Source organism: Synchiropus splendidus, chromosome 3 (genome assembly GCF_027744825.2).
Source record: "Synchiropus splendidus isolate RoL2022-P1 chromosome 3, RoL_Sspl_1.0, whole genome shotgun sequence".
In the NCBI taxonomy this organism is placed as follows: domain Eukaryota; kingdom Metazoa; phylum Chordata; class Actinopteri; order Syngnathiformes; family Callionymidae; genus Synchiropus; species Synchiropus splendidus.
In genome coordinates, this window is record NC_071336.1 from 21,846,449 (window position 1) to 21,869,661 (window position 23,213).

A 23,213-nucleotide genomic window follows, 5' to 3' on the forward strand; every position below is an offset into this window, starting at 1 on the left:
CAGCAGGCATCAAAACAGTGACAGGATCAGCATGAACTGTATGCCATGCCATGCTAATAAAAGTATCCATGAGCAGACAGTTCATTACAGCGCTGGACATTTGCTTCCTTCACTGCGGTTCCTTCATTATTTAGTAGTACACCCTCTCCTTTATTATCATTACTGCAGTGCAGTCCTGCCTCAACCTCTTGAGCCACAGCCATCCAGAGCCTTGCTACTGGCTTACTCATGCTGCTCATGGTTTCAGCTGCCCACTCTGGCTTTTGCAGTGAAACGAGGGGAGATAAAGTTCCAATTAGCAAGTTCAAGGAGTTGTGGAGGAGGGCAACTCCAGGGTATTACCCCCCCCCCCCCCCCCCCCCCCCCCCCACTCGCACCTTTTATCCTAAAGAAATGGGTTCTGGTTTGATGCACGGAACTACATTTGAGATAAGAGTGATATTCAAAGTCAGTGCCAACAATCTGTTGCTCGGTGGCTACAAGTATTTAAAAATAATATAAAAAAGGACAGTTAACATGAAGGCGGGGAAGTGCTACAGTATTTTCTTTTGTTCTTTGCGCAAGTCACTGAAATATTGTTTTCAGAGTAAAAGAAAAAATGTTTTTTTTTATTTTAATTGTCTTTCTTAAATAATTTATTTCTTTTACTATATATATATATATATATATATATATATATATATATATATATATATATATATATATATATATATATATATATATATATATATATATATATATATATATATATATATATATAATTTATTTATTTTTTTTGGTACAAATAGATGTTTCCAGCTTCTTTTTTACAGTCAGTTGTTGACATGGTGCATCAGGAGGGGAATGGGATGGGTGTGGTATTCTGGACCGGGGGGCAGGGCTTTGGACGGCATGCTTCCTAGCTAAACGTTTGCTGTCGAACACATCATAAAAAGAATAGAGTGAAGAAATGAGTGAAGCTTGTGGTCAAACAAGGTACTGTATACACCGGGTCACATGAAGAGCACAGACAGACAGTTATGCTGGCCATCCAAACCCTAAACACCCTTTTTGTACTGCCGCTGGAGGGGAACCATTCAAATTCAAATGCTGGAAGTGTCAACAAGCAGCAAGGAGGGCAGATTTCTGGGTCAACATTGGATGAAAAAGTCGACATGACAACCGTAAACACATGACGCCTTCGGAGTGAGACCATGTTGTTTCAACAATCATCAAAAGAAGCCTGTGACACGTCTGCTTTGCCAGGTTCAGCCAAAGCAGCTGCCGTAAAAATTCCAGAGGCTGTTATGACCAACACTGGAGATTATTAGACCTATGTGTGACATGGTTTGGATAACAACAGAAAAATAAATATTGCTTGGTTATAGACAGCACTTGCCTTGTTTGCTAGCTTGCGCCACTCTCTCTTAGCGCTGGATTCTTACAGAACTGACTTTAATGAACCAGTGGAAAGCATAATGCAATATTTTGCAATGTCTTCTTCAGGATGGGCTGGAGCAAGAGGATGGGAGTCGAGGGCATACAATCCTTTTCAATGCATTCTTGAACGTGACTTTTCACCAGCCAGACTGGCCTAAGAAAGATCATAGAGAGCATGTAAACGCTACAGTAAATGGTCCCTAGCTGGATCTGACCCTGGGTAATCCTATAGAGAGACATTTGTACTAACCTCTTTTCCACTGTGCAGCTCACATTCATCAAAATGTATTGATAAATAATTCAGGCGCAAAAAAAAAAATAGTGAACACGCAGCAGAATGATGAACCTCAGCTGAGCGTATTGCATCTCATTCTGTTTCCCACAGGACAGAAAAAAAACCCTTAAGTCAGATGAGCTATCCAAGAACCAAGTCCTTATTTGAAATAGTGAGCCCCAGCTCAAGCCCAGGCCAATCATCAAAGATTTAAAAAAAGAAGCAAAACTTCATAAACTACACAATCTAAATCCTTTGGGCCGGTGATGGTGTACAAGTACTAGTTCCCAGCTCTGATGGAAGGATCATGTATTTTACATCACAGACCAGCTTTGAATGAAAGTGTCTTGAAGGCTGTTTCCCAAAGAGTCTCACAACCATTCACAACATGAAAACAGGACGTAAGTATTTTAAACAAACACGGATAACCTTCACTTTTCTTTCAGAGCCCCTTTCCTCCAACATCAGATGGAAACAGTACCCACGGCCCTTTGAAGAGCTGTCTAATTAGGCTTCGCATGCTGTTATCACAAGCTAATCTGCATGTATAATATCCCTGTGATATCAGTTCGGTCTGCGACAAAACTATCACACGTGAATAAGCAAGACCTTGGCTCATCAGATACTTCAATGGATGTGCAATCTATTGGCTTGAAATCAAGAAATTCAATTCAATCCCTCCGTCCGTCCTCATCCGCTTATCTGTTGCCGGGTCGCGGCAGCTTTAGAATTCAATTAAAAATAGAATTCATTTATTGATATGACAGAATGTCTTTACGTTATTTTGAAAAACCTTCTTACACTCTTACTCATTTCAGTAACATTACAGGAAGGTGCAAAAAAACGGAATAACCAGAAAACGGTGACTAGGACCATATGTTTCATATCATACATTTGGGGGTCAGGTGGTAAATGAGCTGTTGACTGAAAGTCACTAGACTCCGTCACTATCTATGACATATTAGCATTAGCATTGTGAGATGACTTTTTAACAGCTTTACAGTTTCCAAGCCAAAGGGGTAACGATTTCATTTCAGGCTCCATCCAGTCTGGAAAAGATACAAAATGTAAATTCGATCCCTGTTATGAGTCGCACCACATTTGTATGGGAGCCACTACCATCCTCAAAGGACACCAATTACAGCCACATCATGATATTGTTCTGATGGTCTTGACCCACAGTTCACCTTCATGATTATCTTTAAAAACACAAATTAAATCCACTAGTCGCCAAGGCAGCGTGAACCAGGAATTGCAACAAAGCAAAATCATTGCAAAGCCAAACACCATGTGTGGTCAAGGTCTGACCTGGCACTACCCTTTAAATTCATATTTTGGGAAATCAAGATGGAATTTGGCCCTAAATTATATACATTTTTCCATGGTGATACTTCAGCTTCCTTCACACCACATGTCAAACTCATGGCCTGGGGGCCAATCTGGTCCACTAATGTCATTCCTCTGTTCTAGATAAAGTACATGCAGATGTTGACCTACGAAGATGCAAGTGGTAAGGTTTAGCAAAGGAACAAAAATTATGGATGTTAGTAGACAGATGATCCTTTACAAAAACTGAAAAAAATGATGCGGCGGGAATGGAACTTGATAGGAAAACAGGTGGACGTCCGCATTGCAAGGTCAGGTCACTTGTGTTTTGGATGTTTGGTGACCGAGGACAAACACAAACATAACTTAAAAGCCTGTTATGGACAGTTTGGTAAATATTTTATCTGGCTTTCAACTGGTCAACATTTTGGCGGCTTGTGTGACTGAGCTCAACACCGCACTTTAATAATCATAATCACTTTACTCATCCCCACTTCAGCACTAACTCTACCGTGAAAATGAAATTCATCACCTTCATTTACTGTCAATGCGTGTGGTGCACACTTTTCTAAGCATGTAAAGACTCAATACTTCCGGACGCTTTACATTCATAGAGGAATACTGATAAAGGAACAGATGTATTAAATGACACCAAGAAACAAACGTCTGCTCTTGTGTCGTATGGGCGGCAGATTGGCATGTGCCAACTCATTAAAAACACAGCTGGCCATGAGCCGTAGATTGGGTTAGGACCCCAGGGGTCCTCAGGCGGGCGTCAGATTGGATTTATAGAGAATATGAAAAGCTCATTGTGAAGTGTCTTGAAAATGAAACTGGCTCCACAGTGAGTTTGGAATGACTGAAGGACATGATGCGTGTGCACTTTAACGTGTCATTATCCACAAAGTTGGTACTCCATTAAATTAAAATCCACAGAAATGGTTAGCCACTGCTTCAAAATATTCAGCATAGGAAATTAACATTTGTGTTTACGGGCTGTATAAACATTAAAACAGTTCATAAATTCACATAAAAGGTACCAAAAAGATACTAAAAAGCTTCTCTACTGGGTCGCAGCCAAACTATAGTTTTATTTTTGAAAGATTTGAACTATTAAGTGCTGTCACATAAAATTATCTGATCAGGAAACATTCAACAAATACAGGATTTTGAGTTTAAAAACACAAATATAGAAGAAGTAATTTACAGAATTTAAAAACACAGTATTTTAGATCTAACACATTTTACAGTGGCAATAATTTTAGTTAAGTCCTGATGTTAACCAGTGTATGTGACTTTAACATTCAAACCATATCATTTTTAATCGTTCTTATTAATGACTTCATTGTTAAGAAGTTCATCAAAGCAAAGATCGACAAATAACTCACCCAGGTTCCATTTCAGTCCAGTGGTGATGGTCTTGCAAGCTCCACATACTGGAATAAGGCCGCACCAGTCTCCTTCCAAGCCTGTGTTTACTTCAAGTTGGTGGTTACCCTGAGGTCAGGTAAGCAAAAAAGAAGACAGCAAAACAGTGAGATTCACACAAGAAAAATGGTTTATTTTTTTTCTCAAACCAGAAATATTGTGTTTTTATTTTTTAGACCAATTAGAAATCAAAAACTGTTCCCGTCTTTCGAGCGCCACACACAAACTCAGACACACAATTGAGTGAGGAGGTTGATGTATCAAAAGCTGCATCGCTCTCTCTTTGGAAGCGCGGCTGCTGGAGGGAGAGAACGATGGGGTTGTTATTCTGCAAAGCTACCTCAGGCTTTTTCTATACATAAACATCGCAAGGCTTTTTTGCGCAGAAAAGAAAGAGCGAGGAAGACGAATTTAATGTGCGACAACGCCGGCCCTGCAACAGCGAAGTTAAACTTTGGTTGCTCAGCGAATCTTAATTAACCTTGTGAGGAGGAAAGAAGGTGAGGAAAATTGAAAGAAAATATTAATGGGGAATGAGAAAGAGACTTTCATGAATCACTTGAGGTTAAAATGAGATAAATATTCCTGAATCTCTACTAAATTGATTGATCTGTCTGGTTTCTTTTAAGGCAAGGGATTCTACAACTTACAACCTGAAGATGTGGAATAAAGGTAACAGTTCAGAAACTGTCCAATACATTAGATTAGATTGGACCGCCTTTTCTTTCCAGAATGGGGACATTTTGGTTACGAAGTAAGGCAACAACAATGCGCAGAACTGTCCAAAATATCCGACAATAGTCTAGTCACAGTCCACCACTGTCCAACCTAACAGCAGTGGGCAGGAAGGAATGATAGACTTGCTCCCTTACGCAGCAAGGGTGGACAAGTCTGTCTCCGGAGATGCTGCACAGCGCCGCCAGAGGGAGAGTGAAGCCTTGGAATGAGAGCTGAAACCCGTACGCATCCGCAGCTAGCCATGGCTCTGCATCTAGCATCGTGCTATACTCCCCCACCGATGCCGGGCCAGCGCTGCTAACTCGTGTATCATCCTGGGGTTATTGTCACCGACGTTTCTGGGCAGAGACCCCACAATGATGGAGGGTCCGTGTCGTCATCCCCCCCTCACATCTAGCTGAGAACCGGGGGGGAACACCAGCTAGCCTGCCTACCCTATACCCGGGTGGGTGTTGGGAAGTTGGCAATCCCATGTAACCCGAGTCAAGATCAGGACCAGGAGAAAGCAAGACTGAGACTTCGAGGGGGAGAGACCAAATGAATCTGTTTGCCAACTTGAGTTCAAACCCACTCAACACCACAGAAATCAAACACTTTTGTCTGTTCCCTTGAAAAAAGAACAGACACACACAGTCAGAGACTAGGGGTAAGTAAGGTTCATTAATGCCGATAAAAGTAGTATTCAGCTGGTTTTGGTTCTTTAAATACAAAAGACTTCATTAGAGATTAAAAAAAATTACAGACTCTTGACTGGTCTTGACAAAAAAAAAACAACAAAACAATCCAGCATGGCTGAGACCATAGACAAGACCTTGAATAGTAAAACATTAAATAACAATACCCCCCTTATGAGCATGATTAAGCCAGTCTACTCGTAGATTAAATTCAAAATATGCTCTTACATACATCAGCAAGGCAATTTATTTCAGAGCAGAATGTCAGCGGCTAAAACCCCTTCATACGATTTGCATTTCTTCTCATGCATGCTGAGCATTATAAACATGCTACTTCATATTTTGCCTTGCATACAGCGAAAGGCACTGTGAATCAATAGACCTCTACAATGTTTTTATCATTTTTATCAACCCTTGCACCTCACAGCTTCAGGCCTCAAAAGGGCAGCAGGTAAACAAACACGCAGATTTGACCGAGAGCATCTGTGCTTAAAGAAATGATTTATGGCAGTCTTTGGGCTGACTCAGCGCCGTGCAACGTCTTGTTCGCTGATGTACTAACTCCACTTAGAGCAGCTTTTCTGGCCGCGACACCGGGTTTAAAGAAGAAAGAGATGAGGAAAAAAAAAATACCTCCAGATGAACTCCAAACAAACCTTTTTATGCATTTAAATAGGGATAATTTGGCTTCACCTTGGGGACACTGCTGATTAAAACATCCTTTTACTGCTCTTCAAAATAAACACGTCTGCAGCTTTCAGTGCGCTTCCAAACATAGGGTAAAAATACATGGGAATTCAGGAACGCTGCAAGAGCACACTTGAGAAAACAAAGACCTTTGCATATTTCCCAAATATAGATTAATAACGCGTTGACACCGTCTACGACGCAAGCACAAACACAAAAAGGAGAACTTTGATGTGATAGCTGTATGCCTCGACCTTCAAAACTTCATTTACCATTTGACTTAGCAGTTTTTCTAAAGAGTAGTGGGACACTGAAGACAATAAATCATTGCTGTTATTCATTTGTTTTTGAGTTGTTAATCATTTATATGTCTAAGCTAGTGAACATACATACAGGGACACAGAGTTTGCATCTAGTTGAACACCAAATCGGGGGGAACCACTACGTCAGGCATCACACTACTTAGAACTTAAGGAAAAGATTATTTAAATGTCTATATAATAGCAATAGTTAACCTCATTTGGAAAAAGATGACTGCAAATAAATTATCCATGTTGCTTACACGCTTTAGCTTTGTGAAGGTTGCATTAACCTTCATGTTCCAATGGTGATGTTCATCAATTGCTGGTGAATTGGCGCTGTGTTGACAAATGAGCTTAATTTACCTGCGCTGAAGTAAGATTAATTGGACGTGTCGAGGTATGAAGCAGCAAATGACAATGCGACTTTGGAATAATGACAGGCGGTACAGAGGGAGTGAATCAGATGGAGGTTTCGCAACATGCCCCACACTGTCTTCAACAAGTGCAACAATAGGCTATTTGTCTAGCAGATGAGCAACACGGACAGACGAGGAAAAAAAAAAAAAAAAAAGATGAGAACGAAAGATCAGTATGTTCCAAATGGCGGTGGCTCAGGCCCACTTGAAAACTCAATCAACTGAGACGCAAGGGGAAGTGGCTGGCACTGAGGAAAACAATTTAAGAGCATCAAAAGTGACTCATTCTCTCTCATGTGGAACAGCAAATTGGGGCACCGTGAGAGCAAAGGAGTGCGTATGTTTGTGATTATTTAACACAGAAACAAAGTGCCTGGCACTCTAATCAAGGTGGAAGCCGAGCACGGAAAGAGCATTTCAAAAAGAGAAAGAAAAACAGCACGGGGTACGGTGGGAGGGATGATTGTGAGTGGCAATGGACGATAATGTCTCAGAGTCTTAAGTTTCTCTGGAAAATAGAACAAACTAATCTGATAAAAAGGAAAGCTGAAGCACATTTTAGGACATTTAAAATGCAATGCCCGATTCAGGCAACAGAACATTGCACGTTCAATATCTTCTAAAAGTGTCAAATGAAAATAGAAATATAGAATTTAAAATTTGAAAAAAACAGGTGTTTGTGACACAACGGCGCCACCATCTGACCCAAGACCAGTGCATCAGCCACATTAATTGTCTAGTCAAGTTCAGAGACAGATGTCAGACGTCTTCCACTCTGTCACTCATTGCTGCTCTGTGGGACTGTCTGCCTCCCACGAGCTGCAGTGAAACTCTTCAAACCCTGACCCCGAAGCTCCAGCTTGTTTCACATCGGACCTTTTCTATCCTCCAGCCAACATTTCTCGAGTATACTCCTTTGCTCCCTGCTTTCTTGTGCTGACAGAGGCTTGCAGCTGTGTGTCTCATCTCTGTGGCCCTTATGTGGCACTCTTTCTTCTCCTCCTCCTCTCTTGTCACAAAAAGCAGCAACTCCTTCTAGAGATTTTTCAATCCAGATGGTAATGCCAAACATAACCATAATTTAATGAACTCTTCTGTGTCTCATTATGTCCTGAACATCTTGTTGGGGGGTAAAAAAGAATGATAGTACAGTAGACTTACGGGTTTGAGAAGACACGCCAGGCTGGTATCTTGGACGATCAACACAGGGAGTTCCGTGAGAGAGAGTGCATGATGCAGGGTCTCCATTGAGGCCATTATTTGGTCAAACCGCCCCCCGAGGCCACCCAAGGTCACGATGGCATCCACCTATACATAGGCATAAATAATTTTTTTAAACTTACAAGACATTAAGACTAAGAAAACCCGAATGTATTTTAATCAAATAGTTATGGACACTAGTTTTGAACATTCAATTCCAATAATAAAGATAACATTACGGGCATACAACAAAAAACTCTTGAAGTATTAAAGTGGGGCAAAGCTGATTGAAGAAAACGCATGGCGGCAAGATCAAAAGCCGGAGACAGCTATGAAAAACTTTCCAAAAATTTAATCTGACTGGGATTGTAAATCAAATAAACTAAGTGGATTACTTACTCTAATGCCATTTTCTGCAACCTCAGAGCTGAAATAAGGTTCTTCTCAAGTTAAAGCCAGCGCTTCAGTTAAGTACAATATTTACTGCTCTCAGCAATTACAGCCCCATAAGTCCCAGAGCAGTCAAACACTGATGTTGACAGCTTTGAAAACCCAACTGTGTCGAGGGCAAAGGCGCCGTCGGACTCTGACAACTGATGTCACACTGGCACAAAAATATCACCAATCATGCACACTCCACTTTAAAGTTTGCACACCAAACACAAAGTGTAAACTTGAAGGGATATCGTGAGGAGGGCATGACTGCGCAGTGACTCATTGATGAACACAGTGACTAGCCAAATGGGACCACAAGACATTAGGTGTTGAAGTTAAATCAGTCAATCATAACCTCCACAATACATAATTTGTGTGGCTAAAACAAATTGACAAGACTGACGGTTGACAAGAAAAAATAAAAACAATGTTGCCATTTGGTCTGTCTATAACTGTGTAGTAATATATGCAGGATCATTTTTACACATCAGCTTCAACAAGCTGTCATTTCTAACGTAGCAGGAGGCATAAAAAAAAAAAAAAAAAAAAAAAAAGAATCAAAAAGTGCTGAAGCTGCTGAAGAGGATGTCAGGCAAGGCTCCACCACAGCAGCCTAAAAACATGGATTTCACATATAAAAAAAAATACTTCTTACTTACTTTACTTCTTATTTCCCATTTTTAAGAGTGAGTTTCTGTTTGCAGATGTATATGTGTCCAAAACGGTTTAGCTACTGACATGAAAACCCCAAAGGCAAACACATAGGGATGTTAAAAATAGTCAACTGCCTTTGTTTTTGTCTTCTGTCAGAGACCCATGAAGACGCCTGAAGATTAAACACCCAAGATTGAATCCAGAAAGAAACACAAGATAACATCCACTGATCATGGAACTTAAGTTTGCGCATGGCGTCCGGACACTTGAAGTAACGGACCACATAAGGACAGCTGCAGATGTTGCGGGACATTTGCTTCTCATTATTAAAAAGTAGCGTTTTAATTGCCATCATTTTGGTAGATTTACGTTTTGATCGGCTCCATTCCGCCCATGTCACATTTAAAGTCGGGAGTGATCGCCAATTTTTGGACGTAAAAATTTTACACGTTTGACATTTACAAATGTCAGTCACGGCAGAATCCAAAGGGGAAAAAAAAGAATCCCAGTGGCGTTCAGTGCCGGTCATTTCTCTCTTAGCGCACGCCTTCATCTCTAACCATTTTCTAACTACAGCCTAAATACAGATATCAAGAGAGAATTTCATTGAGAAACACTCTGGCAACCAAACACACCCCAGACATAAGGATTCTCTCATGCGATAATCTGACAAGAGGTAACATTATCAGGACAAAACAAGCCCGATTATTATGTGTGTAGCCCCCATTACTTTACTACTTTTTCTTAGTGATGCAGTTCATTGGCATAAACTCAGAGTGAACTTCGGAAAGTGACTCAATGGCCTTTTGGCAGAGGGGCGTTTTGTAGGATGCCTCCCTTGTGAGCTCCAGGCATGTCTAACTGGTAGAAGGTCCCGAGCAGACCTAGAGACTATGTTATGGCCTGGGACCGCCTTGGTATTCCCCTAAGGAAGAGCTGAAGGAGGCGTCAGTGGAATGGTAAGTCTGAGTCACATTGCTCAGGCTGTTGCCCTTGAACTGACCGAGGAGAAGTGGTGGATGGCTACATGTATACTCAAGAATTAAAGAGTGCAGAGTAGAGTGGGGAAAAGAAAACCAGAAAGAAGGACAAAAATGGGTCAATTCAATTCAAGCGTCATTCCAACTAAACATGCGGTGTAGTGTAGCGAGAAGAATGAACTCCCCGCATGAAAATGATTAATTCAGAAAATCATTATTGAAGGACAACAAAAATGTTTGCAAGATCCAGGAAGACCTGACACTTCAGAGATGGATCTCTGAGACAACACTCCAGAATGACATTGCAAAACAGTGACCCGCTAATGTGATGAATCCTTGAGCAGCCCAAAGTGGGGCTTCACATTCCTCAGCAAGCAAAACACCCAGCTATTATTTTATCCGACTGATTTAATGGACTCTAACAGACTAAGTCAATGCAAATTATTATCAGTGAATAACACAACTCAAGACTTTTAGAATTTATAATAAGAAAACATATGCTGCTTCTCTGAGAGTGCTTGACATGATTAGAAGAAACCTTTCAGATGAAAGTGAAAAAAAGAGACGTTGACAAAAGGACGTCATCCGCAACTCTTAAGTGCTGCAGCAACTGATTACAAGGTTGCGACCTCTCACTCGCAGACATGCAGGGCCGCACTCAGGGACGGATTCTTTTATGTTTTATTCTGGGGAGAAAACCCTTTGTTTTGCAGTGGTGTCACAAAAAAGAGATGAAGTACCTCTCAATATATTCATGTAAATTAAAACATGATCGTATTGGGGTTGTTCAGTGATGAAGGACTGAGCAAAGAGCCCGATTGCTCAAAAGTGCTACGTCAATAGGGTTAATAGATGTAAAGGACTGATCTTTATCTGTTTCGTCTTTACAAAATAAGTGGGACAGAACATTGGTGGCAACACTAAATGGCATTGCTTAATGCAGAATGGAAGTAAAGCAGCCGACATGGACTTTTGACAGGGGGAAATTGCAAGAACTGTGAGTGGGAAGAAGCTATGCAGTTGAATGTCCCCATTCAGGAGACACAATCCCATTAGGACTCAGACTTGAAAATAGTCTTTTATAAGTCTTTGATATGTCCATGAGCACAAGTCCACCAAAATATCAACAAATGATGCCAAGTTGAACCAAAACTTTATGAACTTTCTCTGTTGGTGAACATGTAACGATCATTCCACCTTGTGTGTGTGTTTCTTTTTAAATCAACAATTCATGAATTCAAAGATTATCCAGTAAAAACACTTTTACTTTTCCTGCAGCGTGATGTTTTGCATTGACACTCCCACGCGGTCAATAGTTGGCCATAGTCAACAAACGGCCCAAGACAGTTGACCCTGGAGCAAATCTTGAGAAGTGAAGACTGACTCAGTCACTTAAGGGCAACAACCCACACAGTGTTTGGGAACTGATGGGTTTTTTTTTAACACACAGTTATGTTACTTCGCAAGACATATTTACTCGTACATTAAAAATAGCCATCAGGCAATTCATGAAATGAATAAACAAGTTACAGACATGTCATACAGACTAGAATAAAAAGGAACATGTTCATAGATGGAGATATTTTATTCATCCACATATTACCCATATTAAATTCACTTCTTTCCACTGAAATTGTTACCTGCAACTGACGCCTTTGGATCTCGTTCAGCAGCAAGATCAGACACTTGGTGAAGTCGGTGAGATCCTGGTCGTAGGTTTCTATCAGCCTACATCCCTTGATTGACAGAAGAGAGTGAGAGTAACACAGAGGCTATACAATGTTTGACAATATAATCACTTCCACAAATATTCAATGATAAAACAGCAGAAAGGAAAAGACCACCATCACCAATAAATTTCAAGACAGAGCACTATATTTCTGTCCCTTTCACAGTCAGCAGGCACTACACAAAACATGTTTGCTCTGCTCTGTTTGATCCCATCTACCCACATCCCTCTCGTCCCTTCATCTCAGCCAAGCCTTTTCTTTTCTCCATCTCTCCCTCGTGGATGCCACTCTGTTCTCTCCCTTCCATTTATGCAGAATTATTCACAGTTTCTGACAAATCTACAAGGAAATACTTCAAACTTTCTCATTGTTCTGCTCTTAAAGCATTACCATAATAGTCTGCCCTTTCTCATTGAAGATGGGATTGCTCATTTTGAAAACCTGTGTGATATTTATGGAAAAAGATGAATATTACATACACCACAGACAGAGGATGAAAATGAGTTCGTGTGCGAGTTGCATCTTGTATGGTTTAATGCAGGATCTACATCTACAGTCCAGCAGACACATGGAAAGGCACTTTCATGCATCTGTTTTACATAAATTGTTGGTGAAATTTCTCGAAACAAAGTAGGGGAATATGATTTTGTCGCAACTTTGGTAAAAGGTCGCTTTCATTGCCTTACTTTATCAGAGCAAAACAAACAAACATGTGGCTGCACATCACTACTAGAAGGTCCAGAACTCAAACGGTCCTCACAGGTCCACAGTGGGTGCAGGCTTTTGTTCTGACCAATCAAAAAGGCACCTTCTCACCAATCAGGTGACTTCACGCTCCAGTCAGTTGATGGTCGGTCTGGTGCTGTTTGTTTCAACTGATACCTGATTGGTTTACCAACATGTGCTTGCAGGGTTGGAACAAAATCCCTCATCCACTGTGGCCCTTTGGTGGAGGCAGTTTGACACCCCTGGTCTAGGAGGTCAGGGACAACCAACATATCATATGTTGTTAAGCTTTAAGTGTTCATTGCCAAGAATCCCGGCCCCCATTGACAGCCATGATGCAGTAAGTAAATTACACTGCTAGTCCAAGACTTACCAGCAGTACCAAGGTTTATCGGACCAAACACATTCGCACTGCCAAAGCATCAAATAGCGACTATTTTCAAGTACCACAGAGTGACACAGATGTCATCCATCAGTACTGGCGCTTCAGTCTTTTAATTAATTATAATAATTATTAAGCCGTCACGATAATCGTTTAAAACACCATTCAATGATGTCATTAGCAAACTGATGGAAAGGTGTTTCAAATGTTTTTTTTTTTTTTTTTCATGGTACTTGCTGCTGCTGTCAATATTGAAACGAATCATATTGCTATTTATTGGTCCATATTGACAGAAATTAACAAGACTTCTCACCGGATAACTTCAGTTGCGATATTTGGAAAGAATCAGGTTGAATCTCACAATTGGATCTCAAACAAGGAGACAAACTGATGATACTTACGACCATAAGTACAGAAACGTTTTGTTCACAAAGCCCAACAAAGAAAAGCAAATCAGAGGCAAAGTAGATTAAAAATGACGAAAATATGGGGAATAAAATAAATGGCTGGAGTGCAGGCAGATTGAGACACTCAAGCTCTGAACCCCCATAAATGTTATTATTTTTATTATATACAACAACAGCCTCTTCAGCATGTTGTTTTCAAGTTGAAAAGTTACCGCTTCCATGGCATATCTGCACAATTTGGACATTTGCCATGGCTGCAAATGCACCCTGAATGACTATCTGTTGCTTAAAGTTCATTCTGCGTCATCATATTGCACTCAGTAACAGTGACTCAGAGGACCTTGGGTAGTGGCAATACCCATGAGGCACTGTCGATGCACCATGGTCATTTGCGCAACACAATCTTGTTGAAATCCAAAATATGTCCACTTTCCTCACACCAATTTTTTGTATTGGAGACTTTCAATTCATTCTTCACAAATGCTTCATCTGCACGAGCAGATGGGGAGCTCTGAGAAAGAGAGCTACACAGAGAAAAGAGATTTCTCATTGATACTTAAGTGAGGCGAAATAAAAGTTTAAATGTCTGAAAATAATAAATCACACTGGCCTGTCATCGCAATGGCAACGTTTTAGACGATTAGCATGCTGCCCTAGTGCATAGTGTTGCCATGAAAAAAGGCACACACTTCTGGTGCTATAGATACATGAATGTACATTCATAGAAAAAAAAATGGCTATGGCTTTATCATAAGCCCAACCAGAGAAATGAAACATGCTTCATTTAACAGCCTACAGCATTAATATGCGATGTAGACAATTGACTTCTGTGTCACTCTGGGACACACTTGCAAACAGTAACTGCTTGACGTATTAGGAGCGCGAATGTGTCAGATCAGACATGCAGCGAGTGTTAGACCGAGGTCAGATAGCGCCCTTTCCAAGACCAAACCCACTTAGAGAACAGCCCGGCACTCTTGAAGCTTGTTCTTGATGTTGCGTTTTGAGGTAGGAATGTGACATAACCTTTGACCCTCAGAGGTGACCCTATCCCTCACGTGTGATAATGCCATTTAAATAGCTCCGACGACCTTCCAACAACAATACATAATATATAGTAGGCTTGCATTTCTCTCAGATAGTTTACATTCAGATATCTAAGAAAGAATGAACCTCACTTGTGTGTGACTGCATGTGTCTGGCAAGTGTTATCACACTAGGTGTGTTAGTACTCACCTTGTCTGCATAGAAAGCCTTCACTTCAGCTGTAATTGAATCAAAATCTCCACTGATGTAGTCGGGGAGGAAGCTGGATTTGAGGACAGACAGTGAGGATGAGTGACAGGGAGAAAAGGTTAATATTGTAAGAAGGCAGAGAGGGAAAGTGTCGGAAGAGACAGACAGGAAAAGGAGAGAGAGGACATTGAGGGCTGAGTCACATCTTTGATCTGAGTAACCAGGAAAAGTAGCTCTCTGCCCAGAGGGGAGATGGGGTGACATTGAGACTGACGGGGTGATGCTCTGTAGCTCCCGGCCAAGCAACATGCTCATCCCCACAAATGTCAAAATCCTGTTAACAAGCTAAGTGAGGGGATGGGAAGAACAAGTAATTCCACCAGTCCAGAATCGTACAATCGCACAGAATATATAAATACTAGGCGAGAATAATCATAAAGATGAATGCCTATTAAACATTTTAAACCCATATTAACAAACATGTCTGCCTTAAACCTTTATTTCAACAAAAGTTTCCATCTGAACTTTGCATCTCATTCGTTCCATTTCACTCTTAATATAAAGTACTTTTCCTGTGATTCCGCTCGCTTTTCTCTTCAACAGTACAAAGTAACAATCTCTGTAAAAAAAATTAATTTCCTTTAACAAGATTAGATTGGTTTTAAATATGCAGAGTAACAATATTTATACAGTGCGCTGCAGCCAGATGGCCTTGCAGATGAAGATTATGGCTCAGCCTTTGAGAATCAGTGTTATACAAGATAATGAATATTACATTACAAAAGCATATTAAATGTGCAGTCAGGGTTAGATGCACAACGTTGAAAATGAGTCACACTCTCGTGGAATAAAACGTCTGATTTCATCCAAAAATAAAACATCTTCTTCATTCTTAGCTGGTGCTACCGTAACATTAAAAACATGTCAACATTTCCTGGTTTATCTTAGATTAAATTTTAAGTATTCACAGAAATTAGTTGATATAAAGAATCTTTGTGCATATTGCCAGAAAAAAAAAATACTTTTGAGAAAAATGCGATAGCAAAGGATCATGGCATCTCCTGACGCACTCATCCACACAAAACACAGCATGACAAACATTGATACTGAAACTAGTTTTTGCTTGAGCTCAGACAACACTGTGCGAAGACTGGCTTCTTGAAGGCAATAAATGACAAGCCATTCCACTAACAATGACAAACAATACTGCATATTGTTATCCCTACCACAGAGTTGAATGCACTTTTTACGGCACCAGCGTTATTTTTGAAAACAACTTCATGAAGTTTAGATTGTTAAGATTGATTCTTACCAACATGTGTCAGTACCAATCAGAAGCTGCCACAGAAGCTCCTTTCGTTCTCCTTAAACAATTAATATTCTGTATTATTGTACAGTATTTACTATTTTTTTTAGAAGTTCACTGAATGAGATACAATAAAGGCACTTTTAAGTGGTTTGCTGTTTGAATCAGGGATGCACTGAACAGTCGGTGGCCGAATAGTGGCGCGTGACGCGATCAAACACCGTGCAGAGCATCCTGAATGGTGATGTTCACTTGTGTTGTGTGTTGTGTTTTTCAAATACAAAAATGGACTGCTGACAAAATTCTGGCAACCCACTCGCCCATTCTCGGAAGTGCCGTTCAGGAAATCTGGTAACACAATCCTCCACTTTCAGCAGTGACAGCACTGACTCCCTTGCTCGCTGTCCGGTCAGCATGTGACCAAACGGGAGTGGTTCAACACAAGTTGAAATGATTTTGACTTTCAACCTACGTCTCACACGTGTCCTCCTCATTTGATAATTTCTTTGCAGACCATGGCGTCAAGTATCAAGTTGCATGCAGTGCAAGCCTGCATACAGTGTGAACTTTTCGGTTCTTTTAAAGTGTTGGAGAGTGAAAACATAATTTGAAATGACTGTTAAACCAAACTATTGAGAGCCTTCAACTTACATTATCCGTTGATAATATAATGAAAAATGTTTATTATTCTATTATTATTTGGATATGAAGTCTGAAACACATTTTTTTTTTTACATTTTCAAAATATTCAGTAATAGTCATTTACTTTCTTTGAAAAAAGTGTAATGTGTTCCCGACTGAAAAATAAAGAAATAAATAAATAACTATGTTGGATATTCTCTATTTAATATACGATCATGCATTTCAAATTTTATTTTACTGACCACAAATTTTCATTTCGGTCCATCCCTAGTTTACAGTAATATATATATATATATATCATTGACACTATATAGAACATTTGAGGTGAACATGCTCCCATGTAAGACACATAGCCGTTTGTAAACAACATACCTACTGTTGTAGGTATAATTAAAAAATAATAAAAGCTTCAACAATGTACAACAAAAAATGCACAAATAAGATGAGAACAAAATCATATTATCCTTTTTCTTTTGTTAATCAGAAGTGTTTACATGTGTGTGTTGAAGAAAGAAGGATGACTATTTATCACTTCTTGTCCATTTATATGAAGCTTTGCCAAAATCTTGGGTAATAATCACGACTGGCTAAACAATTTAGATATTTGTACATTATTTTGTTCAGTGCTCCCAAACTGAAAAAGATCTGGGTGATATGTGTCACCAGCGCTGAAAGCTCTGTGTTTCGTCTTTTCCCAAACAGAACACGTCTCGCACTTCGAGAATTTATGTTCATTCATGAAGTTCTCAGGTAATGTATTCAACAATTCAATGTGACCTGCTTGCAAGAGTAAGGAGGACAACAACATGGAACAAAGTTTCCAACGACACACAACACAGCAAAGAATGCAAAGCATCTTCCTCAAATCTGTGGCCTCATGAATGACAAACAGAAATTTAATGAGTTACTCTGACTGCCTCTGTGCATGTACCACCTATTGCCAGGTTCGTGTTTTAGTCATGAGATTTTTTTTATGTTTTCATCTCATTATTTACAATAAAGAAATACAAAGAATAGTTTGTTTTTGTATCTTTACAGACTGTAGTGCACATCACCATCACAACCCAGGATATATACAAGCTGAAATTTGATCAATAAAAAATATGATGCCACAGGAATGTGTTGTGATGTACGACACAGGCTCGACACACTCGCATTTGCTTGATGGCAGCAGTAAATATGCCACTGTTACCTCGTGCATGATAGCAGCAGATAATATTACAGTGATACTACAAACATGATTTTCACTGAGCATTCTGGCCTTTGTTGTAACTCACTGTCTGAGAATGCCTCTTTTATTCAAAATGGATATTGGAAAGTACGTACACAACTACATGAAAAAAAAAAATCTAGAAACATCAAGTCCTCCTGCATAATTTCAGTTGACAGTGGGTGGGTGAAAAGATTATAAAAATGATGAGATGCTATGTGATCTTCCATTTAACCTTTGATGTGACAGATGGTGATCAAATTGCAACACGCACAAATCCCATAGTGACCCATGTGCATGACTCCATCAGCTGACAGTAAATAACAAAGCCAGCCAGCGTGCGTGTGCGCGGATACAGCGTATACACACAACAAAAACGAAATGGGAACGTGTGTGTCCGTCTCTGCATCCACATTAATATTAAGCGACACTTTAATTTGGATGGGAAATAGAGCATTTTACTAGCAGTTTGTCCAAGTTGGCTGATGGGAAAGGCATAGTGACCTTGTGTGTGCACGTGTGAGTGTGTGAGTGGACGTCCTTTGGCAGTATTTCTTACGTTGGAGAACATAAACCTGTTTGCAGTCCCATTAAAGATTCAATCCTCTGATTTGGATTCAAACAGGATACTGTTCACAAATCTGGCGAGATGGCTGAAAGAAATAAATATGAAGAAACTGAAATTTGATCAAGAATGCCGTCATCAATTTCTTTGTGGAATTGGATTTGCTGCAAAGTACGTCTGGAGAGCATTTCTAAACAGGATAATGACCATGAGCATCTTCCTGTATTCTTGCTGGATTTACGTAGCCGCCATATTTGTTTACCGGTGTAATCTTGGGGTTATCCACATCTTGCATGGCAGCGCTATGCAGTGAACTGATTTTTTTTTTTTTGAATGTATCAATGTTTAAACGTGTGACAGCTAAGAAAAACACACAGATGATACAACTGCTTATATTGCATAAATATATAGAAGAAGATGAACAAAACTCGAGACATTCAGGCTTGTATTAAGGGAACATTTTCTTTTTTTTTCCATCAACCAGGGTCAGTTTAGTAAAACAGCTGCCCAGGAGACACCTGCATCTGAAAGTGTTACCGTGGCAACATCTACTCTGTTAATGTTTCTTATTTGACTCAAATGTTTGTTTCCATAAAAAGTTATTTTTGTAGAATTAGATGTTTACAGCTTGTTTTTTTTTTACAAAGCACGTTGTGTTCAAGGCTAATGGTAGCCCTCTGGGGTCAGACAGTTCCCTTGGGAGTAGCTCTCAGTTGCAAAAAGGTGGGTGACCACAGTTGTAGTCCCTTCTATTGAAAACTTGATGACCTCACAACTGTCCTCCCTTCGACTCTGGCTGCCACTCTTCTGTACTAGTTCACTGTGACGGTTGTCTCTGTTCATTCTACCCTGCCTGCACTCTCCTCTTCTCCTCCCTCGATCTTTGCCTGTTACTTTGTATGATTGATCCTAAATACTTGGGCTTACCTGTGTTCACCAACTCTACTCCAAACATCTTGTGGGATCCTCCAGCCTCAATTTCATTTACACATTTTCTGTCTTACTTCTACAGTCCTCCATTCCTCTCCAGCTCATACCTTCCCCGCTCCATTTTGACCTCCAAAACACAATTCCAAGATTTTTTATTCTGAACTAATCCGACTCTTCACTGACTGGTACTAAATAACAGTTCCTTCTCACGCTTAAATGGTGATTGATTATCACTATGTGAGCAGTGTCCTTGACAGAGAGAATGAAGGTCACAAAAATGACAACCTCCAACAGAAAAATAAATGCTTTTTTCCTCACATACTTTTTCTCAAGACTATGAAGTTCTTTGTCATTAAGGCAGAGGAAATGAAGACAACATACCAAGGCCTCAGTCCCCAATGGAAATCTTTACTACTGACAGCACTCTTGAAAGATTTATTTTGAAGTTTGCTCTCATAAAGCACAGACAACTTATCTAAATAACATCATTGTTTAACTATAACTCTCTACTCTCTAACAAGCCCAACAGTCCTTTTCTCACTCATTTCAAATTTCTTTATGACTTAATTGTGTAGTCTGCTTACTTACAATAATACATCTATTACCACACTGACACTTAAACAGTGCATATATTTTGGACTGTGACAATTTTCCAAAAAAGAAAAAAACTCATTGTTATGATCTGTATAAAAACATTTGCAAGTGTGAAGCAAATTCTAATATATATTCAGATAAATGTTTTTCATTTATACAACTTGCCGCGCGTAATGGCAACTCTACATGGACTTGTTAGTCAGTTGCTTTCATCACTTACAATAAATCGCCTATGGTGTGAACGTACAGCTACAGGGTAGCAGAGGTGCATCAAATGGCACAAACATGAGAGAACAAGTTGCATTTATATTTACTATAGAAAAAAAATTTAAAAGAAAAAAAAGTAATAAGTGGAATGTTAAGTGTCGATGAAATTAATATATTCATTCGTATACTCAGTCATAGATCTTGACACTATTTACTGAAAGCTTTACATCACACGGAATGGAACATCAATCCATTAATCAGACCCAAATGCATGAAAGTAATGCAATCCTCCAGCAACGCAAACACAAGCTTCAGATTCAGAAAAATCTGCATCTGGCCAATTACCTCTACCCACACCCAGCCCACTTCCCCCGTATTCTTCATCCATCTCCTGACATCTGATCCTCCCGGAGGATTTGATTCGGTGGGCAAATTAGACAAAATGAATTTTCAATTACATAATAGCAGATGCTGCACTGGAATCACACTGGAGAGAGTCTTCGAGAGAGAGCAGCTGATCAAAAAAGTTTGAGAGCAGAAATTGGAAAAAAAAAAAAAGTCAGAGCAATACATGAAATGAGATGTGTATATATATATATATATATATATATATATATATATATATATATATATATATATATATATATATGTAAGTCTTGTGCAACATTATTTGTATAGATTTTCATACAGAAGAAAAGAGAGGCGCAATAAACTAAAATAAGAGAAATAAGAATAAGAGAATAAGACAAAAATAATCTTGGTAAAATGGTCTACAATATGAGTAGTCATGATATCTGCAATACACACCTTAAAAGCCTGTAAAATAGATTCAATTTTTTTTGGAAATGCGGAACACTCAAGCTATTAGCTTCACAATTAATGCAACTGATCGACAGCTGCAACCAGCCTGACAAAAGGCTTTTGTTTACTCCTCTAGAAGGCATCACAAACACATTTGGGAACATGCTCAAGTTCAGTTCACAGTATATATATTGCCTCAAGTTATCTCTAGAGACAATGTATACCGCAAACTCATACTCATTGATTTGAGGTCATATATGTCCAGCCCTAGGTCCAATACTATCTCCAAAGAAACGCAAGACACTCAAATTCGTTGGCTTGGCTCGCAAAGTTTTACACAACACGTCAAGTTTCCGACAAGGACTCTGCAGTTGCTGTATGCAAATATAGAGGGCGCCTATAGCTCGGCTATCCTCCTCCCACTCAAGAGGTCAGACCACAAACTTGTCCTCCTCTCATTTATATACAAACCAACTGTCCAGCGGATGCTGACAACATCCATCAGGGTGAGAAAATAGTCAGCGAAACTCTGTAATTGTGTGTCTGGGCATCTGGTGTGTAACATTGAGGCTCCCCAGGGCACAATGCTGTCTGGATTAATGTTCGCGCAACACACATCTGACTATCAAAGCCACTCTGAGATGTGCCCTCTGCAGAAATACTCAGATGACACAGCTACTGTTGGAATGGGAGAAGGTGAACAGGGGGCTGATCACCAGCTCGGTCATGTGGCTTATGGATAACCACCTGCAGCTTGAACATCTCTGAGACCAAGGAGAATGTGAGGGGTCTTCAGGAAGATGAACTTTCCCCCCTCCCTTGCTTCCATAGCTTCAGGCTGATGTGGAATTTGTCAGCTACTACAAGAGGACAAATTGAGCATTGTAGTGGCAGGAATTCTCTGCCTTAAGACTTGAAATGTCCCTACGACTGGGACAGAGGACAAAGGGATCTTGCCTGGAGGAAAATAAGTGTTCCTAACAAGTTGTGACATTTGTATGTTTGTAGCTTCTCCTGCTACAGTAGGAGGAAGTGCCTTGTGACAAGACAGTGTAGCATTTTCAAATTTGAAATGAAGCAGTCAAACCCAGCTTAAATGGTGCAAAATTGCATTCTATATAAACATACATTTAGATAGTTGTACTCTAAATCTGACGGACTGTCTCCAGTGTGTTCAAACAAAAGGTCAGTCATGGAAGTGGTGGCAGGTCAAACAAAATAATTCGTTGAAATTGAATCAACAGTTGTCACAACTGTACCGCTGTGAAGTCAGACACATAGATGTTTTCTGTGTCCTGATTTGAAAGTTAACTTTACTTGCTTATGAGCTCCTGCAGCGAGGTAGTGAGGAAATTTGTCAGCCTTGATCACGGGGGACATTTAGTGTGATCCTTTCATCTGCATGGAGAGTGAAAGGTTCGGTTTGGTTTTTGAGCCCTCAGAGCCACAGCTCTGCATGACTCTGACAAACACAATGGAACAGTTTTGATGTTGCGAGCGCTGATATCTGTCACAGCTGCGATTTAACTTTAACAGCCTTGTTGGAACCAGAGAAAGATTTTGTAGCACTCATCTCCACATGGGGAGACAAAAACTGTCAGAACATTTTTTCATGTTTTGTCTTTGCCAAGGCATTCTGAAAACATTAGTGTCAATGAATGAGTATTTTATGTTCTCTGTTTTGGCTTTGGAAGGTTGCTACAGTAACTAAGATGATGGACATTCATAATGACAATAAGACTGACCAAGGTTTTTTTTTTTTTTTTTTTTTTTTTTTCTTGAATTGATCTGGATGGGGAAAAATAATTCAGGGGCTTCAGAATTAACCACCTCAGTATAGCTACAACTTATCTCCAGCAAGACACTTGTATAATAACAGTAAAAGAAACACTGAAAAATAAAAAGGACAAAGATTTTTGTTCATGTTGATGGGTGCTCAAAACC

At 39.8% G+C, this 23,213-nt stretch overlaps 1 protein-coding gene across 2 annotated transcripts in view; it reads right to left on the minus strand.

The window, feature by feature from the left end:
- The window catches only part of tpk1 (thiamin pyrophosphokinase 1), a 58,289-nt gene that overhangs the window by 17,266 nt on the left and 17,810 nt on the right, over positions 1-23,213 (minus strand). The window contains exons 5-8 of one of the 2 annotated variants that reach the window (XM_053859489.1): positions 15,015-15,087; positions 12,174-12,269; positions 8,426-8,572; positions 4,408-4,516 (exon numbers count right to left, since the gene is read on the minus strand). In XM_053859489.1, the coding sequence (XP_053715464.1) occupies positions 4,408-4,516; positions 8,426-8,572; positions 12,174-12,269; positions 15,015-15,087 (425 nt within the window). The remainder of the gene's footprint in view (positions 1-4,407; positions 4,517-8,425; positions 8,573-12,173; positions 12,270-15,014; positions 15,088-23,213) is intronic. The other variant, XM_053859490.1, reaches the window with a different exon arrangement.